General features: G+C 36.6%; 1 protein-coding gene across 1 annotated transcript in view; it reads left to right on the top strand.

Moving 5' to 3' along the window:
* Positions 1–26,937, top strand: part of cd4-1 (CD4-1 molecule) — a 40,991-nt gene that overhangs the window by 9,001 nt on the left and 5,053 nt on the right. Inside the window, exons 2-7 of the mRNA XM_036595140.1 lie at positions 12,366–12,499; positions 13,075–13,207; positions 21,443–21,509; positions 23,858–24,016; positions 24,129–24,287; positions 25,930–26,172. Coding sequence (XP_036451033.1) covers positions 21,455–21,509; positions 23,858–24,016; positions 24,129–24,287; positions 25,930–26,172 — 616 coding nt within the window. The 5' untranslated portion in view covers positions 12,366–12,499; positions 13,075–13,207; positions 21,443–21,454. The remainder of the gene's footprint in view (positions 1–12,365; positions 12,500–13,074; positions 13,208–21,442; positions 21,510–23,857; positions 24,017–24,128; positions 24,288–25,929; positions 26,173–26,937) is intronic.

Genomic DNA, 26,937 nt, shown 5'->3' with positions numbered 1-26,937 from the left:
TCTGACCTGCTGTTCACACTTCTTACTTCGGAGCTTTAGCATTTTACCTTAGACCTAAAAGAGAAGAGTCTTATTTCAGTTCATATGCCGATAGGCGCTGCACGTAATAAGACGTTCCACTGCGGTTCTAGAAGTTACTCAGCGCTCGAAAAGCATTTTGGACCTCAGACTTTTGCGCTTGAGTTGTTTTGGTAGCACTTTGTTTCGAGTGTTTCCCGAAGATGCTTTGATGCATGGTCTGTCTTTAACTTTCATCTAAATATCTGAACTTTACATTGTAGCTGATTCTATTAAACCTAAACCTAAACTTAAACCTAACACTGTTAGTCTACTCATCTACTAATCACCAGTTTGTGTACAGGTTGAGCTTCTATAGATGATCTTTAGGAACCAAATAATAACCAAATAAAGTTATTTTTTGCTATATATGTTATATTTGTCATTGTGAGGTAACAATATTTCTACTTACAGCTGTGTGCAAAAGTTTAGGTGCCCCTGGTGAAAGTGAGAGCATATTTTAGTGTATAATTACTGTTTATTTGCTGAATTTATCATATCGGGGGTTAAATGTGGCCTGTGAACAACTTATGGCGTTATATATATCATTGTTGTCAGAACAAAACCTTGTATCTCCATGTTTGTCGTTTTTCAGTTTATGACATAATTTGCAAGTACTCGTTGTCCTTTACATCGTGTGTACATTTCATGATGAATGGACCAACAGAAATGACCCAACATTACTTGGAAAAATGTCTGGTTCCATTGAATTACATTAAAAGGAAAGTATGTTTTATCTTTCTTCTGTAAAGTTACCATTTTGGAAATACAAGGTTTTGTTCTGACAACAGTGATATATATATATATATATATATATATATATATATATATATATATATATATATATCAGCAAAATAACAGCAATAATAAATAACAGCAATAATATATATGTGTGTGTATATATATATATATATATATATATATATATGTTTTTGCTTGAACTGATGTAAAATACTGCCTTTGTTCTTCTAAACTAAAGCTTTGCTTTGCGATGTTGTTTCATTCAAAGTGTTTGAGGTGAATAAAACCAGATAAACTGCTTTGTTTACCAGATACCAGATAAATGCTTTGTTGCTGTAGCTTCACAGTTTTGCATGTTCTTGGTGCAGTGAAGGACAGATTAGAGTTGCTGGGATGGAAACAACAATAAACATCTAATTTAATATGACTGACTCACTATGATGATGGGATAAAATTGATAAGAAAAAATGGATGTTGCTTTTAAAACTGCAAATATCCAGTATGTAGGCACGTGTGTGCGATAAATGGTGTGAAATTATTTGCAGACGCAGCCTGTGCTTGGGTAGAAGTGTCTGCAGTCGTGATACGGCCTGGCTGGGTGGAGTTCAGCTTTTACCCCATTTTGCATTTCTTCCTGGAAATTCTGCCAACCTGAAATATTCAGCTGACAGTTTTTCCAGAAGTTACGATAAGGCTAACACCTTAAAATCGCCAAGCTTATTACATACTCAGGTTTATTAGCCAGTAGGTATAAAGACTATAATGTACATTGGCTAAGTTTTAAAAATGGGTAGTAAAAGTTTGGATCTGCTGGCCATTTAAGGTCAAAGTTTTGCTGTTGGTCAAAAATGCATGAACCTAACCCAGAACCATTTATGTGCCGAACCCACTGCAGATGCTTTGTTTATGCTAATCTTACATTTAACTTACATTCTACCAAATATCTATCAAATTCACCTTAACTTTCCCAGTTAATTTTTTAATCCTAACCCTAACCTCAGCCCAAAATGCACCCCCCCCACACTGGTCTTAAACCCAACCCTGGTACTAACGCTAACCCCAATCCAAACACTGCAGAGAACGATGTTTAAACAGACAGCTTGTTAATAACTTTAACATCTATTAAGAATCTACTGGGGGCTAAATAAAGCAGGACCACATGTTTAGGTTTGAGAACATAAGCCTTTAGAAAACCAGGTAACTCTACAATGGGCATATTTGGCTCTTTCACAGTGCACAACCTGCCCCAATGTTAGATCATGACTTTGTGCATTAAAGGCTTAACATTTTCTATTGCAAACACAAAAACATAAAACAAAGCAAAAAAATTAGCACAGAAAAGAGATTTAAAGCCATAATTAGGCTGATTAGGCAGAATACAAAGGTGTACTGGATGTGTTAGAACTGGGGAAACCGAGAAGCAGGACCGAGACTGCCTTATGGGGGGAGGGGGAAGTACATTTGGGTCACAGCAATGCTTAAAGCGATAGTTCAGAGAAAAAAATTCCCCTTTACCCCAAAAGTAGCAGTTTACTGTAGTTTTATAACATAGCTAAGAAAAGGAAGCCTATACACTACCTGTTAGCCTCGTGGATCGTCCTGCTTGGGGAGTCTGTCAGGTGTGTTTTAGGAACTATTTCAACGAATCTCTGATTTATCAGCACATCTGATCTTTGCAGCTCTTTGCGAAATGCTAAGTCTCAAAAACTACATCCACCAACTATTGCTCCATTTGTTCTCGCTCTCTTTAATGGTTTATTTTTATTTGAATGCCTTTATTTTGGGGTGCAGTTAGGCAGTTGCTGTGGTTGTTGCTTCTGTAAACAGTCTCGTCTATGAGAAGTTATTAATATTGTTGGTTTAGTGTTTGTAAAATTCTATAAATGACAGTTTTAGACAGACAGAAAGTGTCAAATGTGTAGAAGTAGATGGTTAGAATGGAACCCAGTGGAAAAAAGAATGAATGTTTGTTACACTTAAGTAAAAAAAGAGATAACATTTTTTACTTGTTTACTCGCTACTGTTCTGTCTCAAACAACACTGCATGCCCCCCAGCTGCTAGCATCTAACGCTAACCACATTAACCTCAGTGTTTACATTTGATGCACAATTACCGAAACATACTGGATAAAAAGATAAAACACAGCCTGTGCAAAAGTAATGGCACATTTTATATTTTATTCTTTATTTTTTCTAATATCTGAAATTCAGCAATTCATAGAAACTGCAAAAATCTGAAAAATATTATTTAAATTATTTTCACTTAGAAAATCAACAAAACATACTTCTGTGTTTGTAAATGACTGTAAATAATGGGGATCCATCCTGTCCAAAAAAACAAAAAATGTATCTCCATTTTGTCCATTTTTATTTTTTTTATATCATTTGAGCAGCCATCCTTCACCTTGTGTGAAAACTTCACAATGAATGGACCAATAGAAATGCTCCAAACTCACTTAAGAGTAAAATCTCTCTACATTAACTTACATTAAAAGTACACAACGTTTTTGGCTCCTGCTGTAAAGTTATTATTTTGCAGATCCAAATGTTGTTTTTGTACAGCGGCGATATCTGTGTAGTGTTGATGGAAGCTAACTGGTGAGCTACTGAATCGCTCTCTGAGTCGTGGGTGTACAGTGGTGTCCGCATCTGTGAGGGGCCCAACAGGGGTCCTGGAAGCCATGTGCCCCCCTGAAGCCCCAGCACTGCATGAGGCTTTGAACATCTGATATTCCACCTGAAAGCTTTAGCCACACAGCACATTTAAACCAGCAAGTAGTAGAAAAAGCAAAGAAACTGCAGGTTTGGTGGAAAAGTAATGGAACATCACTTTAATAATGCAGGTCATTTACAGAAATTACAGTGCGAAAGGGGGAGGAGCAAGAGAGAGACAGCGAGAGAGGTTTGTAATGGAAGATGTTCACTAACATTTTGCAATCGTGAAACCAAATGTCACTAAAGCTCAGTTCGCTTCTTTCCATTGACATTTCCACTGTGTTTACACTCTGAGCCCACAGGACTTACATCACCGAGTGGAAGAGCTCGACGCCTGAACTCGCACAAACAGCAGAGGCGAAACTTCAGTAGAATCTGCCCTCATCATGTTTACTAGCACAGCGTTCACTGCTCAGAAAACGCTTCTCCTCAGGAAGCTTCTGTTCAGAAAGTTTGTGAAGAAACGCTTTTGGAATTTCTTGCATAATTTGAGTCCTTAATCAGCAACTACAAACCACTGGATAGCAAACAGCTACACATACCGTCTGCACTGTGAATGATTCCATAACTGTTATGAATTATTCAATATCCACCATGAATTACTCTATTTATGAATTACTACTGTACCCACTATGAATTATTGTGTAACTATTATGAATAATCCAATGACTACTATCAATTATTCAGTATTAATGATGAATTATTCAGTAGCTACTATAAATTATTTATGAACCACTATGAATTATTCAGAGTCTATTATAATTTATTTGGTAACTACTATAAATTATGCAGTAACTCCTATGAATTATTTATGAACTACTATGAGTTATACAGTCACCTTAACGATTTGTATAATAACTACCATAAATTATTCAGCATTTACTTTGAATTATTCTATAGCTACAATTAATGACCAATAATTGTTAATTATTCAGTATCTATGATGCATTTTTCAGTAACTACTGTCACTTATGCAGTGACCATAACAAGTACTAACCACTATGAATTATTCAGTATCCACTATAAATTACTGTAATCACTATGAATTATTCAGTATCTAGTATGAATTATTCAGTATCCACTATGAATTATTCAGTGTCTACTATGAATTATTCAGTATCTAGTATGAATTATTCAGTATCTACTATGAATTATTCAGTATCTACTATGAATTATTCAGTATCTAGTATGAATTATTCAGTATCCACTATGAATTATTCAGTATCTACTATGAATTATTCAGTATCTACTATGAATTATTCGGTATCCACTATGAATTATTCAGTATCTAGTATGAATTATTCGGTATCCACTATGAATTATTCAGTGTCTACTATGAATTATTAAGTATGTACTATGAATTATTCAGTATCTACTATGAATTATTCGGTATCCACTATGAATTATTCAGTATCTAGTATGAATTATTCGGTATCCACTATGAATTATTCAGTATCCACTATGAATTATTCAGTATCTACTATGAATTAGTCAGTATCTACTATGAATTATTCGGTATCCACTATGAATTATTCAGTATCCACTATGAATTATTAAGTATCTACTATGAATTATTCGGTATCCACTATGAATTATTCAGTGTCTACTATGAATTATTCAGTATGTACTATGAACTATTCAGTATCTACTATGACTTATTCGGTAGCCACTATGAATTATTAAGTATCTACCATGAATCTTCCATACCTTCCTCTTCATAACTTACTAAAACTAGACCATGGTGCCAGACAGCAGAACGTCCATGTTCTGAAGGGTTCTCGGTCCTCGCCTTCGTCTCGTTGGTGTATTTAGAGCCATTTTTTAGGCCAGTTCAGTGGTGTGCAGGGTGTGAATGAGAAACGTGTAGGAATGTCTGAAAGTGTCTGATGATTAACAATCGAGTGTGAGGGATCCCCTGAATGTGAGAGAAGACGCAAACAGTCATTACTGAAAGAAAGAAGGATCACATGGTGGAGAGAGGTGGCGAGAAGTGGGCGACGCTGCTCTCCCACATGAGCCCGAGCTAATTTTAGAGTTCAGAGAACCTACAGAGGCTTATTAATGAAACGGATGACAAATCTGGCAGTGTTTATCAAAAAAAGTATGCATTTTACTGTGTCCTACTGTCACAGGAAATCCTCGTATCACCAACATGGCAACTTGAAAGTAAAAAGTGATTCTAAGTGATTTTGGACTTTTTCTGTCAGTCCATTCATCATGAAATGTTCAAACACTGTGAAGCTGCTTTCGAATTGGTGTCAAAAACCCCAGAAAAACCAAAAGCACAATGCCGTGCGACTCCTGTTGAACTTGGTCTTTATGGTGCTATTCTCAGAGATGACTAATTGAAGGGAAACACTACATAAGCCTGTAAGACGTGTTGAAAGTGCTCAGCTACCTCCTCTTTCCCTCTCTATCTTTCACTTTTTCGGTAACGGTTGCGTTTTCTGTCTGTACGCCCTCTCGGTGTACGTGAGTAATGAGGGATCCCTCAGAAATGGGTCTTTCCTCTCAAAACAACCTCAACATGACAATCCCACAGTGATGAATCAGACCTGCACTCTGTGGGTCCCCAAAACACTGCAGTCGGCTGATCACCTCTTACAGCTAGTATTCCAATTAGTTTAACCTCTGATTACCATAGCAAACTTTTACACCTACACACATACACTACACTGTAGATTCACAGCAGATCCTGGATAATAAGCCTTAAGATCAATAACTGAATAGTAATGTAGATAGATAATGTAGTGTTGCATAGATCATGTGGTTGCCATAATAAGTGGTTACCAAATAACTTACAGTGGTTACCAAACAATTCATGGTAGTTACCAAATATATTATAAAGGTTACAGAATAATTCATAGTAGATATTGAGTAACTGACAGTAGGTATTGGATAAGTAGATAATAGTAGTTATGGCATAATTAATAGCAGATACCACATAATTTATAATAGTTACCAAATAATTCATTTTAGATACTGAATAATTCGTAATGGTTACCAAATAATTAATAAGTAACTGAATAATTCATACTAGTTACTGCATAATAACAGTGGTTACTAAATAAGCAATAAAAGTTACTGAATAATTCATAGTAGTTCCTGAATAATTCATAGTAGTTACTGCATTATTAATAGCAGATAACAAATAGTTTATAACAGTTACCAAATTGTTCATTTTAGATACGGAATAATCCATTGTGATTATTGAATAATTCATCATAGACACATAGTGAATAATTCCCAGTAATTACTGGTGTAATTGATTTTGGATAATATGTGGTAGCTATGGAATAATTCATAGTGGATACAGTAGTTGAATAATTGATATGATAACTGCATAACCGGTAGTAACTGAATAATTCATAGTAGTTATTGCATAATTAATAGTAGTTATGAAATAATTAATAATAGTTACTGAATAATTGATCATAGACACCAAATAATTCATAGTGGTTCATCAATATTTCATCATAGATACTGAATAATTGATTAGTTACTAGATTATTAATAGAAGATCGAGAATAATTGATAGTGGATACAGTAGTTACGTATTAATTCACAGCAGATACAGTAGTTACGTAATAATTCATAGTGGATACAGTAGTTATGTATTAATTCATAGTGGATATAGTAGTTACGTAATAATTCATAGTGGATACAGTAGTTATGTATTAATTCATAGTGGATATAGTAGTTACGTAATAATTCATAGTGGATACAGTAGTTATGTATTAATTTATAGTGGATATAGTAGTTACGTAATAATTCATAGTGGATGCAGTAGTTATGGAATAATTCATAGTGGATACAGTAATTGTGGAATAATTCATAGCAGATACAGTAGTTATGGAATAATTCATAGTGGATACAGTAGTTACGTATTAATTCATAATGGATACAGAAGTTATGTAATAATTCATAGTGGATACTGAATACTTCATAATAGTTATGGAATCATTCACAGTGCAGAATGTTTGATATATTTTGTATAGTGGACACTAAATAAGTCATTGTAGCAGCTAATAATTCACAGCAGTTGCTTCATAGTGGATACATTAAATACTGAATAATTCATATTACATATGTGATAATTCATAATGCAAGCTGAATAATTCACTCCAGGCCCAAAGAAATAAAGATGCTACATGGAACCTGAAAGCGTTCTTCGGAGCGATGCCACTGAAGAAGCACTTTTAGTTCCCTTTAGAAACTGTTAACAGATGGTTCTCTGAAAGCACAGCAGTAAACAAGCTTCTATACCCATCAAAGACTTGTCTTTGAACCGTACGTCCAGGTCAAGAACTGTTTAGGAGGCTTTACTGTTAAGAACGTGAGATTAGTGAACATTAGTGAACATTAGTGAACATCAGAGGAGCCTGCAGTGTTCAGGGGTTAGTTTGTTGGTCTGTGAGTGTTGGGATGTTAGGTGTGAGCAGTGAGAGGGAGACTTGTGTTTTCTGAAGACGAGCTCGAGCGAGGCAGGAAGAGGAGAATGAAAGAAGGGTGAAACCTCAGAGACAGATGTGAGGCAGACGACATGTTTGTTTCGACCTTCATGTGGTTCTCCAGAGCAAACCACCCCTGTCCTAGCGCAGCATGCTGTACTGCTCGGGGAGGCAGCCTCTCCCTCCTCCATCTGCCTTCTGCCTCTCCACTGTGCTACATCTGAAGGTGAAGCTGAGAGGTGTTCATGTTTATCTGTAGAAGATCGCAACATCACTTAAAATGGTTCTTCAAGGGTTCTTTAGTAACGGCAACGGTTCTAGAACCATAAACACTCAAAGAATCATTTGCACGCTCAAATGGTTCTTCAGATCGATGGAGAATGTGTTGTGTATGGTTCTATATAGCACCAAAAAGGACTCTTCTATTGTAACAAGTTTGACATCGTAACAATAGCAGAACCCTTTTTGGTGCTATGTAGAACCAATTTCAAAAAGGTTCTATTTAGAACCATAAACACATTTTCCATCAACCTAAAGAACCATTTCACCATGCAAAGAAACATTTAGTCATGCAAATGGTTCGTTAAGTGTTCATGGTTCTATGTAGTATACACTTAAAAAAAGATGGTTCTTCAAGGGTTTTTAGTGAAGGCAATGGTTCTATATGGAACCATAAACACTCAAAGAACCAATTACATGCTTTTATGCATGATGAAATGGTTCTTCAGATTCAATATAGTTCTATATTACACCAAAAAGGGTTCTATTCTAACAAGCTTGACATTATAACAAAAGAAGAACCCTTTTAGGTGCTATATAGAACTATTTTCAAAATGAACAAATAAACAAATTTTCCATCAATCTAAAGAACCATTTCACCAGCTTCATGTGGTTCCCCGGGGCAAACCACCCTAGTCCTAGCGCAGCATGCTGACATTATAACAACAGAAGAACCCTTTTGGTTGCTATATAGAACTATCAATCTAAAGAACCATTTCATCATGCAAGAAAACGTTTTCACGGTTGTCAATCTTGCGAAATGAAGTGAACCATCAGAGCTCTGGTTGTTTTGTTTGTCCAGGAAACGTCCGTATTACAGCTGCAGGCCTGGCATGTTCAGATGGATCCTGAAGGAAACAAAAGTTCTTATATAAATGCTTTTGGAACTTCAGCATGTTTCTCCCACATCTTCCTTTCCATGACTTGCTAAATGAAACTAGAATGTGGTGCCAGACAGAAACCACAACAGCAGAACTTCATGTTCTAAAGGACATTCAGGGAGAAGTTTGTCATAACGTTATGGAGGTACAGCACGATCCACCAATTGAACACGAGAAGAGCAGAACCATCCAATCTGGAAAGAAGAATTCTCATGGAATTCAGGCAACTTACCAAGCTCAATCTGTTTGCGAATAAATATTCCTGGAAATCTGAAGAACTTTAGATGCCTGCGTATCGTCTGGCTTACTTCTGTAATCTCAGATTGGCTTTTGTGTAAATTAATTATTAGCTGTGATGAAACCACTTCTAGTTCCCTAAAGAACCTGGAGAAGAGATTGGAAGGAGAACCTTTGAAAAACGTTTGGAGTAATATACATGTAATATACATCATGTAGAGGTTCTTCACCAATTTAAGGGTTTTTCCAAGAGCGTTTACAGTATATGGAGGTTCCTTATACTTCAAGAAGGTTCTTCACACTTGCATTGCTCATGTACAAAAATGGTCCTCTAAAGGACTATGCGTCAACAGGTTCTCAAACCGGTCCTCAGACAGTCCATGTTTTTGGTCTTTTACAAGTTAGGTTGGAGCAAAAATTTGGACCATCTCGTGGTCCCCGAGGACCAGTTCGAAAACCTCCATTTTAGCGCATTTATCTCTATTTTTAGGAATGTAGCATCACAGTGGTTGAAACGTTTCCTCCCAGCTGAAGGCTATTCTCATTTATAAAGTGGCGAAGGTGAAGCTGAGGCGCTTTAATGCTGCGGCCGAGGCGCATTCGACTCGTTTGTTATCTACATTTCAATCTTTTAAACCTGTTTTGATGCTGGTGGTTAAAATGTTTATGTGCAAACAATGTGACAAGGACACATTTTAAAACCATGCAATATATTTTGTTATGTCTAAAATGCAGAAGCAGGAAGATGTTATGAAAGTCCTGTTTTTCAAAGTGAGCATAGCATGATTTCACAAGTCTAGGCTCCAGATATCAGGATCGTTATAAGTTGTAGGTTTTGAACTGAATCTAGAGGCTAATTAAAACATTTCAGGACAGATTTGGCACCCTGATAGAAACTTTATCATTTGCCAAAACTTGGTGTCGTCAATGTCTAGTTGTCAGAAATGAGCTGCTGCTTTGAGGAATAATCTAAAGATCAGATTAATCAAGAGAAAAATGTTGCATGAGTTTTTAGAACAGGCTACACAAACAGATCAATATTCAGCCAATTCAGATTTTACTTTCCTTTAAATTTTACAGTCATTTAAATTTCTGCAAATTAGCAAATAGTACTTTTTTGTTAAACTGTGATTTCAGTTTTTCTCATGAATTTAAACTATGATATTGGACTCTAAATGACAAAGCTATAGTTTGGTGGTCTACTTTGTGTACTTTTGTGCCTCTTTTATGTGTTTAATAATCACTAAATAGCAAAAAGCGCTGCTTTTATTAATGGACTTGATCTTTACAGATTGCAAATTTGTAAGAAAGTGAAGAACACTGTGCAAGATGAACGTTTCAGGGCAGAAAAAGAAACTAAAGCGCTGCCCATCACTCTTTAAAATGCTAGTGCTTTGGAGCCACAGAAAAATCATACTAGTTCCATAAAAATCTCAAAAAAGAACTGTTTTTCTTACATAATATGGAGATACTAATTACAAGTTGAATCCGTCCAATCAAGCACCTTTATTTTTAGTGCTGTTCATCCTGTTGATTTTTATTTACCATGAAAAAATTACAGAATTTTTCAAATGTATATGAACATTTTTCTGTAAGTAAAATGACCTTTTTTAGGTAAACACGAAAGCTCATGTTTCACGTTTTATGTTGGCTCATCAGAAAAAGTTCTAAGCTTTCTAGAACGTTTGTAGGCAGACAGAATAGAAAAAACAGAGAAAAGACAAACCTATGGTGTCTTCATCTACAGGCAAAAATTCTGTTTTACAGCAGATTCACTGTTAAACAGTTTTGTATGGTCAAACTATGATGATGATGACGGTTGACGTCCTGTGTGAACTGAACCGAGTAGCTGGTTGTTACTACTGAGTTAAATTATTAAAAAGGAAAATTACAGACCAGCCAAAGATCCCCATAAAAAGGAACCGTTTTTTTTAAGAATCAATGATCAATTTTCTGTTATTTCTGAGGTTTAGATGCTGTTAGATATTTCTTCACATCTGCTGTTTTTTAAATCGTGGAACACTTACTTTTAAGATGCAATATATTATTATATTCACAAGAAGTGGATGTTATCATTCAAAATATCATTCAAAAAAAAAAAAAAATACATAGCATTTCATTACTGTCCAGAAAAAAAAAGGTGGTAGATTTTTTTCTACATCATTTGAACCCGGCGACTCTCCTTTACACTGAATTCCAAGATGAATGGACCAATAATGCTTCAAAAACACTTAAACCTCTTTACATGAACTTGCATTATGAGTTTAGAATGTTTTTGTCTTCTCCTGTAAATGTACTATTGTGGAGATACAAGTTCTTCTTTGGACAGGGACGATTTACTCTAAGGGCCAGTTTCATGGGGCATGGATTAAGACTGGCTTTGGACTAAACTGCAACATCAACCATGTTCAACATTAAAAAAACACTGTGCTTAGGCTTAATCTGGGGCTGGGAAACCAACCGTAAAAGTTTCACATCCATCTTTTGATGCACGGACTACATTTCATCATTTCCCGCTGTAATATAGTATATTACATATTATTACTATGTTATTATGCTATTAAAAGCATATCATAAACTTGTATTGAGCTTGTCTTGGATACATCTCCACTCTTCCCTTCTTATGACTTCGATTACAGACATTTGTAAGTGTTATTGTGATAAGAAATATTTGAAGTTAAAGCATCAGATTTATACCATCAGGTTTTACTGGACTTAAGTTAAATGTTCCTGCTGTGCAAATATTTTCAAAAGCTGTGAGAAACCGCTCGGGATTTTGATTTCCCAGAATTTGATCAATATGGATCTTCAAGCAAAACTTAATCCTAAGCAAAACAATGATTATTTATTATGTTAAATAAGAAGCTTTTGTTTTTGGAGAGCTACTGTATGTGTAATTTATATTTATGGTCATCAGTAGTCATCAGCGCTTTGTCTCTTCAGCCAATCAGAAGTGAAGGCAGAGATCTAAACCAATAACTGGACATCTCGTTATCCCTATTAGGCCAATCAGACGTAAGGGAGGGGTCAACAGACATTTTACAGCAATTTTTACTCTGCGAGTCAACATATCCGGAGACGACATCTGAGAGAAGCGTCAGATCATCCGATCATCAACAACTGAATATTCGAACACAGGTATGGTCAAATTTTATAATTTTACTCATTATCTCATTATTTAGGTCTAAACATTACACATTACATGGTTATTATTATGCTATTATATTGTAATATGTATATCATAGACCTGTAATAAGCTTGTCTTGCGTTATATATTCAGTATTCACTTCTTATGGTTATAGTAACAGATTTTTTGACTGTTATTGTAATAAAAGTTGATTTTTTTATTTTTTTTAAAAAGCGTTTTAAGTAAAGTTAATGAATGTAGTACATTTATACCATCAGGTGTTATTAGATATAAATTTCTGCTGCGCAAAAGTTTTCAGTTATGAGTTTAGCATTGAGGAAGGATTTCGATTTCTCGGAATTTGGTCCACCAGAATCTATATTCAAAACATCAAACAATCGGAGGCAAAAAAAAACCAACACAAACTTTCATTTTCAGAGAACTAATGTATGAGTTATTTACATCCATGGATATCAACAATCATCAGCCGTCTTTTGTCTCGTTAGAGAATTAGAAATGGAAGATCAGACATTATTCGCTTCCGGAGCTCCTAACCAATAACTGGACATCTCGTTTTCCCTATTAGGCCAATCAGACGTAAGGGAGGGGTGAAACACGCTTTAGAGCAATTTGTACCCAGCAAGTCAACACATCCGGAGAGGACGTCTGAGAGAAGCGTCAGATCATCCGATCATCAAAAACTGAATATTCCAACAAAGGTACGATCTTATTTTTATAGTTTTTCTAATTGTCATCATTTACTACAAAACATAGCATATTACATAGTTATTATTTTGTTATTATATTGTAATATGCATATCAAAGACTTGTAATAAGCTTGTCTTGCGTTATATATGCACTCCACGTCTTAAGGCTTTGATAACAGAGATTTGTGAATGTTTTTGAAATAAGTGTTTTACAATTAATCAGTCTATTACTTTTATGCCACTGAACTGAAGTTAGATATAAATTCTGACTGTACAAACATTCTCAATTGGAGTTTAGCACCAAGGAAGTGCTTGGGAATTTAGATTTCGTGGAATTTGGTCCACGTGGATCTTCAAACAAAACAATCTGAAGCAAAAATTCCAAGACATATTATTATAAATGTATAATATATAACATTACATAACTAGCTTTGGTGAAAAAGAAATAAAATTGTGAACATGAAGCATATAAAGCATATGTACTGATTAAATACACTGAAATGTCTAAAAAACATAGTGTATCCCATTATGAAAAAATGATGAAATGTACAGTTTAAAGAATCTGACTTGATTAAACATAAAACAAATATGCACTTTAATTCCAAACTAAACAGATAAAGCCATCTGAGGCGCTAGTATGAATTAGACTTCGACAACACTGAATGGATATCGACGTTAAATCCCACAGTGTAGCGACAAAAAAGCTGGTGTAATTATAAACTTTGACGTGTTGACGTTTTAAAAGATTTTTGGAGGTAATGTCAGTTCGAAATGTGTACACATGCCCTCAATCTGCTCTTCCTACTGCTCCTCTGCATCTGAGTTTTCTGTTTAACCTCCGCTCTGACCACAGCCCTGATCATCTGTCTTTCTGGGTTAGCGCCTCAGGTGCAGCCTCCTGCTCTCGCTATCTCTACATCTATCCTTTTTTCTTCTTCGTCTTTGCACTTTCTTCTGCTTCATCTTTCTCGCTCTTTGTTGGCTCTTAATTTGCTGCTTTTCTTTTCTACAAGTGGTGCATTGCTTGAAAAAATGGTGGGCGATATAGCAAAAATATCACAATACTTGAAGATATATTAACGATACATGACATGTAAAACTTTGAGTACAATGATGTTTTAAAAAATCAACGCTGGTAATAAGATGATGTCATAACAAGCTGACATCCAATCGGCTACTTGTTACTGTGTACTTTATATAGAGTCATGTATGTCGTATATTAAATGCATTGCTTCGTTAACTCTCAAAGTGAAAATAAGTGAACACATTCTCTAACGGGAACTTAAATATGTCCTTTTCCTGCAAATTTTAGTTCACAGTTTCTAAATATTTAAAGAGCTTAACCCCTCAAACATCCAGGGTCCACCTGTAGGCCCAAAGTCTCATTACACACTTCTATTACCTAAGAATAGCTCAACCAGTTTGCACTGAAGTCCCTGTAGTTACTGAATAATAAGGCTTAGTATGTAATACTCCAAGGTTTTGTGGGGGTTAACATACTGAAAATAAATGAATACATAAATAAATAAAATGTGCCATAACTTTTGCACAGGCCACATTTTATATATTATTTGTTTCACTAATATGTTAAAAATTAAACAAATAGCCAGCAATAGTGCACTAAAATGGGCAGAAGTGTGAACTCTGAGGAGGATGTGTTCACTTATTTTCACTTACACAAATATATCAACAAGACATTTGACCACGGGTGCTAAAACTTTTGCACACGACTGTAGTTACAATCCCCTGATTGTTGTTGTTTACAGGTTGTTCAGTCTTCTAAAATTATCACTGTAGATCTGTGTATACTTGGGTATTACATGTATACACACCTCTGGGAATGGTTTACAATGTAAATACCCAAAAATAGTGAGATATGTTTGGGTTTTACGATTTTATGCTTAATTATAAAAACAAAAGCCTCATGCTCGTCCAGTAGCGAGCCAAATAACCAGCGCTTCACGCGTTGGGGACGTTTTCATGTTTTCTCCTAGTCGTCATGCTGTAAAATGACAGAGAAAACTTGATTTCATACAGCATAGCAGTAGAGTAAGATCGATTAGCAGCAGACTGGGGTTCGATTCCCCGCTCAGGCAGGCACACCACACGAAGATTCCTCGCGCTGGACTCCTAACGCTACATCACGTACATCTGTACTGCGATTTAAAAAAGTCGCTCTAGATGAGTTGTTTGCCTAAATCCGTGAAGTTGTACAGCACCCCTGTTGATTGTTGTTGATTTTCTAAGTGAAAATAAATCAACACATCCTCTACAGAGAACACACTGCCACCCATTTTAATACACAAATATTTCTGAGCTGTGCATGTTGAGAAAAAATAAAACATACAATGTGGCCTGCGCAAAAGTTATGACACTTTATATTCTGTGTTCTATTTTTTCCCCAATATGTTAAACTATGTTAAAATTGTACATTAAAATGCGCAAAAAAATGCCATATTGAAGTTTGTTCCCTGTAGATGGTACAAACTTATACAAAAATCAACAAAACATAATTTTACCAGCCTTATTTTGGATACAACTAGAAATGTAAATATCAGTAAAGCATGTTATTTGATGCGCAATCAGTTTTGATATCCAGCACATAACTAGTATCATCCTCAAATTTTTTTAAAAAAAGAAGGATTTTCACTGTTAAAGTACTGTAAAGTTAATTAAAAAAACTTGGTCAGTATCTGTTTTTTTTGGAGAAAAATGCATGTGCATATACTGTATTTTAACACTTCTGTTAATTTACAGAAATAGAATGTAAATTCAATGAAGTAAATTCAATGAAGTCAAATTATCTATTTTGTTTTGGAGATATTTGCGTTTATTTCAATGACTGTAATTTACCATAATAATTACAGAATCAATCAGAATTACTAGTTGAATTACAGTAAAAGAAAACATACTTTTACTGTTAACAGGTTTTGTCTGGCACCCCTGCTGTGGGACTGTTTACTGTTGTTTACAGATATTTTTTTAACAGTGCATGAAACTGTACATGAATGATTGCAGTTGTAGTTGTGTTCATAGTTGTATTGGCTGTAGCACATTTACACGCTCCTCAAGAAAAAGGTCTACATTAAGACTGTAAGACTTAGAGCATACGGAGTATACACACCCTTCCAGATGACGCTACACCGCTGTCTGGAAGCACTGATGGCATCTGCTTATACTCCGAAATTATATTGTGGTATAATGAGGATGACGCCTCATTCATATGAAGCCCACTATCGCATATTTTCAAGCGGCTAGCTATGCAGAAACGGTCAACAAGCAAGGCTTTAGATTTTTGATGCGCAGGTTGTAAAGTGGAGAACAGCAGCATCTTTACAGATGATTTTAATGTCCATTTGAAAAGGTTTATAAAAAATAATTATAAAAAAGGAATAAAGTGGACATTTATAACATTTATATACTACTGTTTTTATGTAAACTAAGGTCAAAATTGTTCTATTACTTATATTTTATATTATTATACTATTATATTGTTGTGTATGGACACTGCAAAGCACAGTGAGTTTTTTATTTTGTACTATTTTCCGCATTTTAGAATAAAACTGACAGTGTCATCAAAACTATGTAACTTTTTAAAATTCTTTTATTTATCACTGTTTATCTGCTTAATTTAACATGTTGGGGAAAAAAAAAGTTTTGGGGTTTGTATTTACAAAAAACAATTTGGGTGACTATTGACTTCTAGTGTTAGCAGCATTAGCCTCATAGCTCCAGTTGTAAACTCAAGATGCAAAATCTGGACTCCAAACATGTCTTGGCTGACGGACCACATCAGTATTTCTGGAAAATTCTAGAAATTTGATTCTTCACCAAACTTTTTCGTTTAATGATATTGTGTGATAAAAAAAAACAGTTTTCCGTGTATACAGTCATATGCAAAAGTTTGTGCCCCCCCAATCATATGACGTGCAAGTTTACACATCCTCAGAGAACACACTTTGGCATGTTTTAGTGCACAACCACTGTTTATTTACTGAACAGTATTTGGGAAAAAAGTAAAACATAAAATGTGGCCTGTGCAAAAGTTATGGCACACTTTAAATTGTATGTTTTTTTCCCAATATGTTAAACTTGGCAGTTAAATCCGCAGAAAAACAACATTTTTATATTTACTCTCTGTGGATAAAGTGTCGACTTCGCTTAGAAAATCAACAAAGCCTGTAATTTGACTCAAAGGTGTACAGCCTTTTGCATAGGAGTGTAAATTTGAATTGAAAATGAAAATTTCTTTAGAAATAATTCATGCACAGGCACCAACTCATCTTAGAAATGAAGGTTATGAAAACAGCATATTCAACTACGTGTGCCCAAACTGGTACTGTATATATACACAGCAGGGTGGGAAAGGCTGAGACCACTTGTGAAGATGCTTCATTTTTTTTTTTATCTTTTCTAAAGTTTCTTGTTACAAATATTATTATCAGCATAAGAATGAGTCAAATGTAAAATCTTCAGAATTTCTTAGTGTACAGTATGTCCCATTTTGCTTTAAACCCCTACATAACCAGGACCCATCGGCCCAAAGTTTTATTACACATGCCTATAGCCTAAGAATGGTTCAGCCAGTTTGCACTGAAGTCAGTGCAGTTACTGAATAATAAGCCTTATTATGTAATAAGCCTGAGAATTTGAGGGGTTAGTAACCGCAAGCATTCGAGCTGCATGAACTTCAGATTAAATCCACCTGAGAGTAATAAACACCAGCGTCAGTGGAGGAAGCTGTCCATACACGTCATGCACTCATTACTGTGACGTATCTATCAGAGTAACAGTAAGCTGCTGGTTTAATTTAACCAGAAAAGCCAAGTTGTTGTTGAGTCTTATGTCTTCAATGGAACAGATAAGACACAAAAACAATGTGACCTTTTTGTACAAAGGCCTTAACATGGTCATGGGTGTGAATTCTAACAGTGAGATTAAATGGTTCAGAATCTTGGATATTTCTGCTTCTCAAAACTTTTTTTCAGCATTTTAAAACCTCCTGGTCTAAAAGAAAACAATAGCACACTTTGAATGTGCACTTAGACTTTTGGAACCCACTATGTGCAGTCACATATTGTGTGGTTGTAGTAACCATAGAACAGTAAAAGAAGGATAACTCCACCGATTTTCAGAATTTCTGCACAATTCAGTGGTTGAGATGTAAACAGAGTCATTCAGAGTGGTTTGGTGTGAAATGGTTGATTGTAGAGACTCAGATTTCTTTACAGTGGTGGTGATGGGAACCAGGGGTCGCCATGACTACAACACTAATATAGACATTTTATTTAAACCACCAGTGAACCAACACATGCCTTCTGAGTTTTATGTGCAATATTTATGATGGTAAAATGGTGGTAAATCTGAAAAAAAGTAATTTCGTTGGCCCTATAATGCCCTGGAAGTACCCCTCCAGCATGAATAAATGAATTTTAAAAGTATGCTTTAGGTCAAAACTATGAAAAACCATGTCTTAGATGGTGGGCAGTGAATTCATAACCATTTCATGTAATAACCTTCCGTGAGGGAGCTTTTAGAGGTGGATGTCTGGTTCCCATCACCACCACTGTGAACAATTCTGACCGGCTAAGTTTCCCTAGAACAGAGCGTTTCACACCAAACCACTCTGAATGACTTCACATCTTGACCATTGGATTATGCTGAAATTTTGAAAAATTGGTGGACTTCCTTTGTAATTACTTTGTATTTACAGTACTGTACATTTAAATATCGCACCAAAGCAACAATAACAGCTCCAGACTTGTGAGATTTGAGGCCTTCTCCAATGCGAATGTAAATTCAGTCACTTTAGAGGATGAGAAAGAAGAGATTTGCAGAAAAAAGCTCCACACAGAGACCACAGCGCGCTGTGCGCCGCACTCCCGGCTTCGCCCAGAGCCGTGTGGTGCGTTTTTTTTCTCCCCTCGCGAGCGTGGAGAGATCCGTCTTTCGTGGAACAGGGGAGGAAGAGGGGGGCGTGTGGGAGGGAGGAGGAGGAGAGGAGGTTAAGAAGAGAGGGATAGAAATCTAGTCCCGGCACAATCTCAGCCCACCACAGCCCCACCTCTCCGCCACTCGCTCTCTCTCTCTTTCTCTTCTGCTCTCTCTCTTTGAAGTCCCCCGCATGGCGCCCCTCTTCCCTTTGTGTCTGAAAACCAAAGCCCACCACAAGGCTTCTACAGTCTCTCACTCTCTTCACTCAATCTCTTAAACAAAAAAAAAAATCAAGGCCCACCACAAGCCCCTTCCTTCCGCTTTACTGTATTACACATTATATCTCATATCAGGGGCTTAAAGGAAAACTCTTGTAACTGACAAAATAATCTTCACCTGATGCATCTACACTGTAACATTAATTACCACAGGCAGTAACTGCAATATGACTCTCGGTATTTAGTAACGAACAGAAAATGTGTTGACTCAAATATCGCTTGTAATAGAAGTCAGTGGGCACCTGCTGAATTCCACGAATAAATGTTTGAAATATGTTACTATATAAGAAATTTGAAACTTCATATTTTACCAAAACTGTTCTTTTAAAGTTTTGTCCATCTGCCCACACTGGAGAAGTACAATGAGCGAAAGTTGGCCCTTATTTATCAAAGTTGGCACACGATTGGTAAAATCAGCGCACATCATTTCACTGACAATTTTTTTTCCCTCACCAGTTTCATCTTTGGCGTGTCTGTACAATCAAACTCACGTCTGGTAGGAGTGTGTAAATTTGAGTGTAACAGTTTAACAACCTGAAAAAATCTTGATTTGCGTGTAACTATTATCAAATCAAAAATAACAGTAATACTTTGTGTACATGGCAATTGATATGGTACAGAAATAGATTACTTTCATTAGCTTCCTACTCAAACATCCTGAATTATGGTAATTCATGTAAATGATATGTAAATGAGGTTGGCTGGCGCTTGATTTCACGCACCGAGGCTGATTGCACTCGATTTTCCGCTCGTTATGTGCTTATTTTACGCAACTTTGATGATTAAGCACTGTAGTCATTAATAAGAAGCACCACTCTTAAAAGGCTTCATCATAGAAAGTCATCTTTCCTCACTTTTTTAAACCTAAAAGAGTTTAATATATGATGTAAACATTGTTAAAGTTTCAAAACATTCGGTTAACCACCTCTCCTATACAGTCCACACATGGAAACTAAGCTGCAATGGTGTCGTGAAATTCATGAAAACCAATGCATTTACATAAATTCCACACTCTTTATATTAACTTTATAAGAAGGGTTTCAGCCCAGACTGCATTGTGAATGAGGCACAACACAGGGCGGCCAATTAGAACAGAGCTAATTTACATACACAGTCATACTCAAGCGTTTATGCACCCTTGTTGAAATGACACTTTTTGACGAAGTGAAAACCGGTTGTTTTGTTACTGATACACTGTCATATGCGAAAGTTTGTGTGCCCCTAGTCAAATGACATGTTTTGTGGAAGCGAAAATTCAGAGAACACGCTTAAAAATGCCTTTTTCCCACAACAAACTTCTATGTTTTTGCTGAGTATAACGTATAACATGTGTCATAACTTCTCTATTCCACATTTTATGTACTTTCCCCCCCTAGTATGTTAGCAAATAGAAAGTAACTGTGCATTAAAGATTGTGTTCCATATATGATAAGCTAACTTATGTAGAGGGGGTGAAAAGGGGTCATAAAAAACGTATTATGACTGTTTTTGAAACATAAATCCACACAAATATCATAAGCTGAAAAAAGTAAAAGAAAAATGTATGACATAAGATTTGGGCCTTTTAAGAAGCACCAAAGACTGTTCCTCAAAAAGAGGTTCTGGGTCCTTTTGCTTCCCCTGAGATTTTCTGTGTGGACATCATTCTTTCTGTTTTATTTGACTTGATTGACCTGTTTTAACGTTTGGGTAATTACAGTCTTTTAATGTAAGTATATGTACATTCAATTAGCATCAACTTGATGTCCTCACATGTGGTGGGTAGCACTGTCGCCTCACAGCAAGAAGGGCCTGGGTTCGATTCCCCGGCCAGGCGACTGGGGTCCTTTCTGTGTGGAGTGTGCATGTTCTCCCTGTGTCTGTTTGGGTTTCCTCCCACCGTCCAAAGACATGCAGTCTGGCCAACTGGACATGCCTTCCGCTCAATGAATGCTGGGATAGACTCCAGCACCCCCATCTCCTCCCCGCCCCATGGTAGCCCTAGCTTAGATAATGAGTGAGTGAGAATGTTTCTCTTCTCTTCTCACTCTCTCAGCTCAGGGACAGAATGCTGTTCTTATGGGCGCTGTTACTCCTGCTGCCTCCACCTTCCTCAGCTGCAGGTAAGATTTCTCCAGAATCACTCCATCATTAGCACAATATGACATTTAATGTTAGCTCTGGAAATTTAGACTAGCTGTGTAGTCATTTCATAGCCCCAAAACATAGAAACGCACAAATAATATTCATCTTAAATGGCAACAAGAACAGAAAGCATTGATTAGTAAATTCTGTTTGACCTGTATTAAATTGAAAAAGATACAATAACACAATATTTAATGTTTTATCTAAACAAATTCATTGTTTTTTGTAAATATATACTCATTCTAAATTTGCACATTCCAAAAAGTTGGGACAGGAGCCTGTTTACCACTGTGCTACGTCATCTTTCCTTTTAACAACACTTAGAAATCATCTGGGGACTGAACACGTAACACCCCCCATAACATGACAGACCCTAACCTCTTCTTCTTTGGCCCAGAGAACACAGTGTCCATTATTACTATAAACAATCTGAAAGGTTGACTTGACACAACACACACTTCCACTGAGCATCAGTCTATTTCAGATGAGCTTGAGCCCAGAGAAGTCGGCAGTGTTTCTGGACACTGTTGATATATGACTTCCACAGTGCATACTGCAGTCTTAACACGCATTTGTGGATGCATCGACAGACACTGTTTATTTCCAGTGGTTTGCCAAGTATTCCTGAGCCCATGTGGTGATATTCATCACAGAAACAGGCTGGTTTTTAATGCAGTGCCATCTGACGTTTTCAAAGATCACAAGCATTGATTTGTGGTTTGTGGCCTTGCTTTTTACAAGATTTTTCCAGAATCCCTAAATCTGTTGATAATTTTATTCAACATAGATGGTGAAATACCTAATATCCTTGCAAGCAGTTGGTCTATTTGCCTTTTTCGTCAGAAACGACCCTTGTCCCATTCTTGCTTATAAAGGACTCAGCCTTTCCTTGATGCTTCTTTTATAACTAAACATGATTACATTACCTCTTTTAAAATGTTTTCTGAATAGTTAACAACATCTTAAATCTTAAAAACTGTACAAACAGTTTTGTTTTGGAATTGGATTTGTAATATACTATAAGAAATTACCAACTCAGTGCTCTTCACAAGGAATTTTTGCTGGCATGAGCATCCATGTGTAGCATTCCATATGAAGCTATCAAACACTTGAAACGCTATAATTCAATAATCACCCAAATCTTTTCTGTTAATACAGACATAAAACCTCTCTCAACTCCTTCAAACTGCATCCAGATGTTCATTAAGGTTGTGCAGACTTGTTGATGTGATTTAGGACTCAGTATGACTTACTATGAGCTATAAAAAAAATCAAAATTCACAGTGTAGCTGAACCCAGCAAACAGCCAATTTAAACAACACTGTGTGCTTTTGGGGTTGATAATTTATGCTGAGCACCCCCTGGTGGATTTAAATTAATATAACATTGGCACAACAATGACTTGGAAATCTGGCATTTACTGCTGTTATGTATATTCTTGCTTATTTTTGTTGTAAAATAATGCATTTAAATGTCAAATCTATTCAAATGTTTGCCAAAAAATTGCTAATCCACATGTTATTGTAACAGGCGTACATGTGAAAGGATTCTGGAATTCAGAACAACACCTGTAGTCTAAAATGGCTGACCCGGTGTTCAGCTACATGGCGAAGTTTTGTTCATTTTATAGTCCACAGTAAGTCATACTGTGTCCAAACCACACCTTAATAAACACTTGGATCTGTGGATTAAGCAGGTTGGAGAGGTTTCAGGGACCTATTTACCAAAACGATTTGGGTGACTATTGACTTCTAGTGTTAGCAACATTTGCCTCAGAGCTCCAGTTTTAAAGGCAAGATGCAAAATTTGGAGACCAAACATGTCTTTGCTGATTGACCATATCTGGAGTTCAGGGAAAGCTGTAAATTAGATTTTTCACCAAAGTATTTCTATAATGATAGTGTGTAATATAAAACCCCAGTGATAACTGCATCCTTTCAAATTATATAATTACAAATTATAATTCCAGTGACTGTGTACACTTTAAACTGCAGTTGATGTTTGGTATTATAAAGAAATATGAGTGGTTCAGTAAAAAAGTAGTTTGCAGCATAATAAATTCCTATATACCTATAAAGAAAATTAACAAAACATGTGATTTGACTGTGGGGTGACATATTTTGCATCAGTGGATTTTAAACATTTTTGGTATGTTTTAAAAATACCCTGAAACTACTGAAACAGGCTGTACTACACCCCATTCCAAATGCACATATGCCCACTGTCATTCTGGTATTCATAATAGAAAATACTACTTATTGCAAAATGTAAGCAAATGAAGTAAATTAAGGCCCTGAGATGATCCATGTGATGATTTCTTTTTCAGGAAACTCAGAGGTGTTTTTCGCACAGGTGGGGGGCTCAATAACTCTTCCCTACAAGGGCCACCTAGAAAAGGAGAGTGTATATGTGAAATGGTTCTTCTTTTCTAATCAAGAAGACTTATTGATTTGGAAGCACCCCAAACAAGATTCTCCCAAAAATGGTACAGTAGAGGGCGCTAGTGGCATTTCTGCATGCCGTTATTGTGCATTACATTTCTGACAGCAGCAGCTCCAGCTGAGAAAACTGAAGGTCTTTCTGATTTTTTCTTTCAGAGGCACCGGAGGAGTTTGAGAAGCGAGTGTTTCTTTCAAAAGATTCCTCCCTCGTCATTAATCCTGTTCAGGAGACCGACTTTGCTCGCAGTGGATTCTTTAAATGTGTAGAGCAAGATTACAAAAGCAAGATTGAGAAGGAGTTTAGACTGTACCGTGGTAAGACCCGAGACAAACGACCGTCTCTGTTTGTATATTAATAAACTAAGACTATACACATCGTCACTTATATAGCGTTATAAGAAAACCTTATAATTTCCCTCTTTTGTGTTGTTTTTACACCATATGAAAATGACAGCTGCCCTTTACATTGTGTAAACCAAGGGTCCCAAACTAACTTTGCTTTGCCCACCAGGAGGAGAACTGCCACTTAATAATGTCTTCCGGGTTTGTCAAATGCTAGAGGGCGCTCTCGGTTGAGTTGGTTTCCTATACAGCACTCAGTAGCAGTAATGCCAAACAATCAGTACTCAGTAACAGTAATGCCAACCAATCAGCACTCAGTAGCAGTAATGCCAACCAATTAGCACTCAGTAGCAGTGATGCCAACCAATCAGCACTCAGTAGCAGTAATGTCAACCAGTCAGCACTCAGTAGCAGTAATGCCAAACAATCGACACTCAGTAGCAGTAATGCCAAACAGTCAGCACTCAGTAGCAGTAATGCTTAACCAATCAGCACTCAGTAGCAGTAATGCTTGACCAATCAGAACTCAGTAGCAGTAATGCCAACCAATCAGCACTCAGTCTCAGTACTGCTAACCAATCAGAATTCAGTAATGCTAGCCAAAGCAGTCAGATTAGTGATTAGTGTATAATTACACACAACAGTGCCAGCAACCCTCACAAATACAGACTAGATATTATAGAGATTTTACAGTGATATGACAACAACGGTTTGAAAGAGTGAAGCATGCTGGTTGATCTAAAGTCATCGTCCGCCACCTTGTGGCCTAAAACGGTACAGCAGAGCATGAAGGATTTCGTTGTCACCACTGCGCATCTCTAGCGAGCACTTCCTGTTGTTCATGAAATCAACTCTGATGCCTTTTAAGGGCAGTATTTATATTATTATTATTATTATTGTTCTTAGTGAACTTGAAAAATTTCATTCTACAGTGACTTTGATGGTCCAGCAATGCATCTGTAAGTTTTAGTGAACACAACTGATCACTATATCAGCTGAAAGTGCACCAAAACACCTGCATTCAGTGTCTCAGATGTAAACATTCAGAGTGGTTTGGTGTGAAATGGTTGATTGTAGAGACTCAGATTTCTTTACAGTGGTGGTGATAGGAACCAGGGGTCGCCATGACTACAACACAGATATAGCCATTGTATTTCCTATCCAAAACCACCAGAGAACCTACACGAGTCTTCTGAGCTTTATATGGAATGTTGATGATGGGAAAATAGCCATAAGTCAGAAAAAATGAATTTCCCCTGGGGTGCTATTTTCCCTCACAACGTCTGGCATGTATCCCTCCACCATGACTGGATTTGACAAAATGCTTTGGTCCACAACTATTATATAATATATATGCCTCAGTGTCTCAGACATCAGACAGTGAATTCATAACCATTTCATGTACTAACTTTCTGTGAGGGAGCTTTTAGAGGTGGACGTCTGGTTCCTATCACCACCACTGTGGACAGTTCTGACTTAGTAAAGTTTCACACCAAACCACTCTGAACGACCATTTAATGATGCAGAAATTGCAAATTTTATATTTATACTGAAGTATCTCTCTCTCTCCATCTCTCTTTTTCTCTCTCTCTCTCTCTCTCTCTCTCTCTCTCAGTGTACATGCCCTCTGCTCTGACCCTCCTGGCCGGTGATGATCTCTCTCTGTCCTGTCAGACGGAGGCTGGTGTGACTGCCCCCTCTGTAAGGTGGATCTCACCCAGCAGTGAAACTTACAGCGCGCAGCCCAAGAACTCACTGAGCGTGACGAACATCTCCTCCCAGCACAGCGGAGTCTGGACGTGTCAAGCGGAGTCTGATCCTCCCAAATTAAAAGCTACAACCACTGTGACCGTCATAGGTGAGTGCAGAGTGACCAGTTTCCCACCGCATTTCTAGTTTTGAGAGTTTGTTCCTCTCAGTTACCCCTACAACAATGAAACGAGAGTCAGAATGTTCATAGTGGTGGTGATAGGAACCAGACGTCCACCTTTAAAAGCTTCCTAACAGAAAGTTATTACATGAAATGATTATGGATACACTGTCTGATGCCAAACTCTACACACACACACACACACACACACACACACACACACTATTTGGCCTTGGTGCAAAATAAAGTTTTTCTAAAATCTTAATTTCTTACTTTTGTCTCTTATTTATTATTTATTTGCTACACTGAGCCAACCAAGGTGACTTGCTAGTGATAAAATAAAAACTGGTGAATACTTCTGTCTTAAATATGATGTAATCATGACAGTCAATATGCTATAAATGAATGATAACTAAGTAAATTAAGATCTTGCGCTGCTGTTACACGTCGGCACCGTGCAGACGTCTGAATGCAACCGCTACATCGTTACATCAGTACTACCGTATGAGATTCAGTTACAATTAGCAAACTGGAGCTGTAGCACCTGCAGTGGGAGCTGCTGGTTTAACCCCTAATATGGTTATATACAAATACAGATGTGCACTCTTGGGCAAAAAAAAAATGGTAAAACATTAAGCTTTTAATAGTCTTAACAACAAATTATTAAACAAATAGATAAAGTAACTTAATATGTAGTAATTTTTCCCTTCGATTCCTTTAGATGTCGAAGTTCTTTCTGTAAATTTGCAGACT

This window comes from Colossoma macropomum, unplaced genomic scaffold (genome assembly GCF_904425465.1).
Source record: "Colossoma macropomum unplaced genomic scaffold, Colossoma_macropomum, whole genome shotgun sequence".
Classification (NCBI taxonomy): Eukaryota; Metazoa; Chordata; class Actinopteri; order Characiformes; family Serrasalmidae; genus Colossoma; species Colossoma macropomum.
This window is presented reverse-complemented; position numbering and strand designations above follow the sequence as displayed.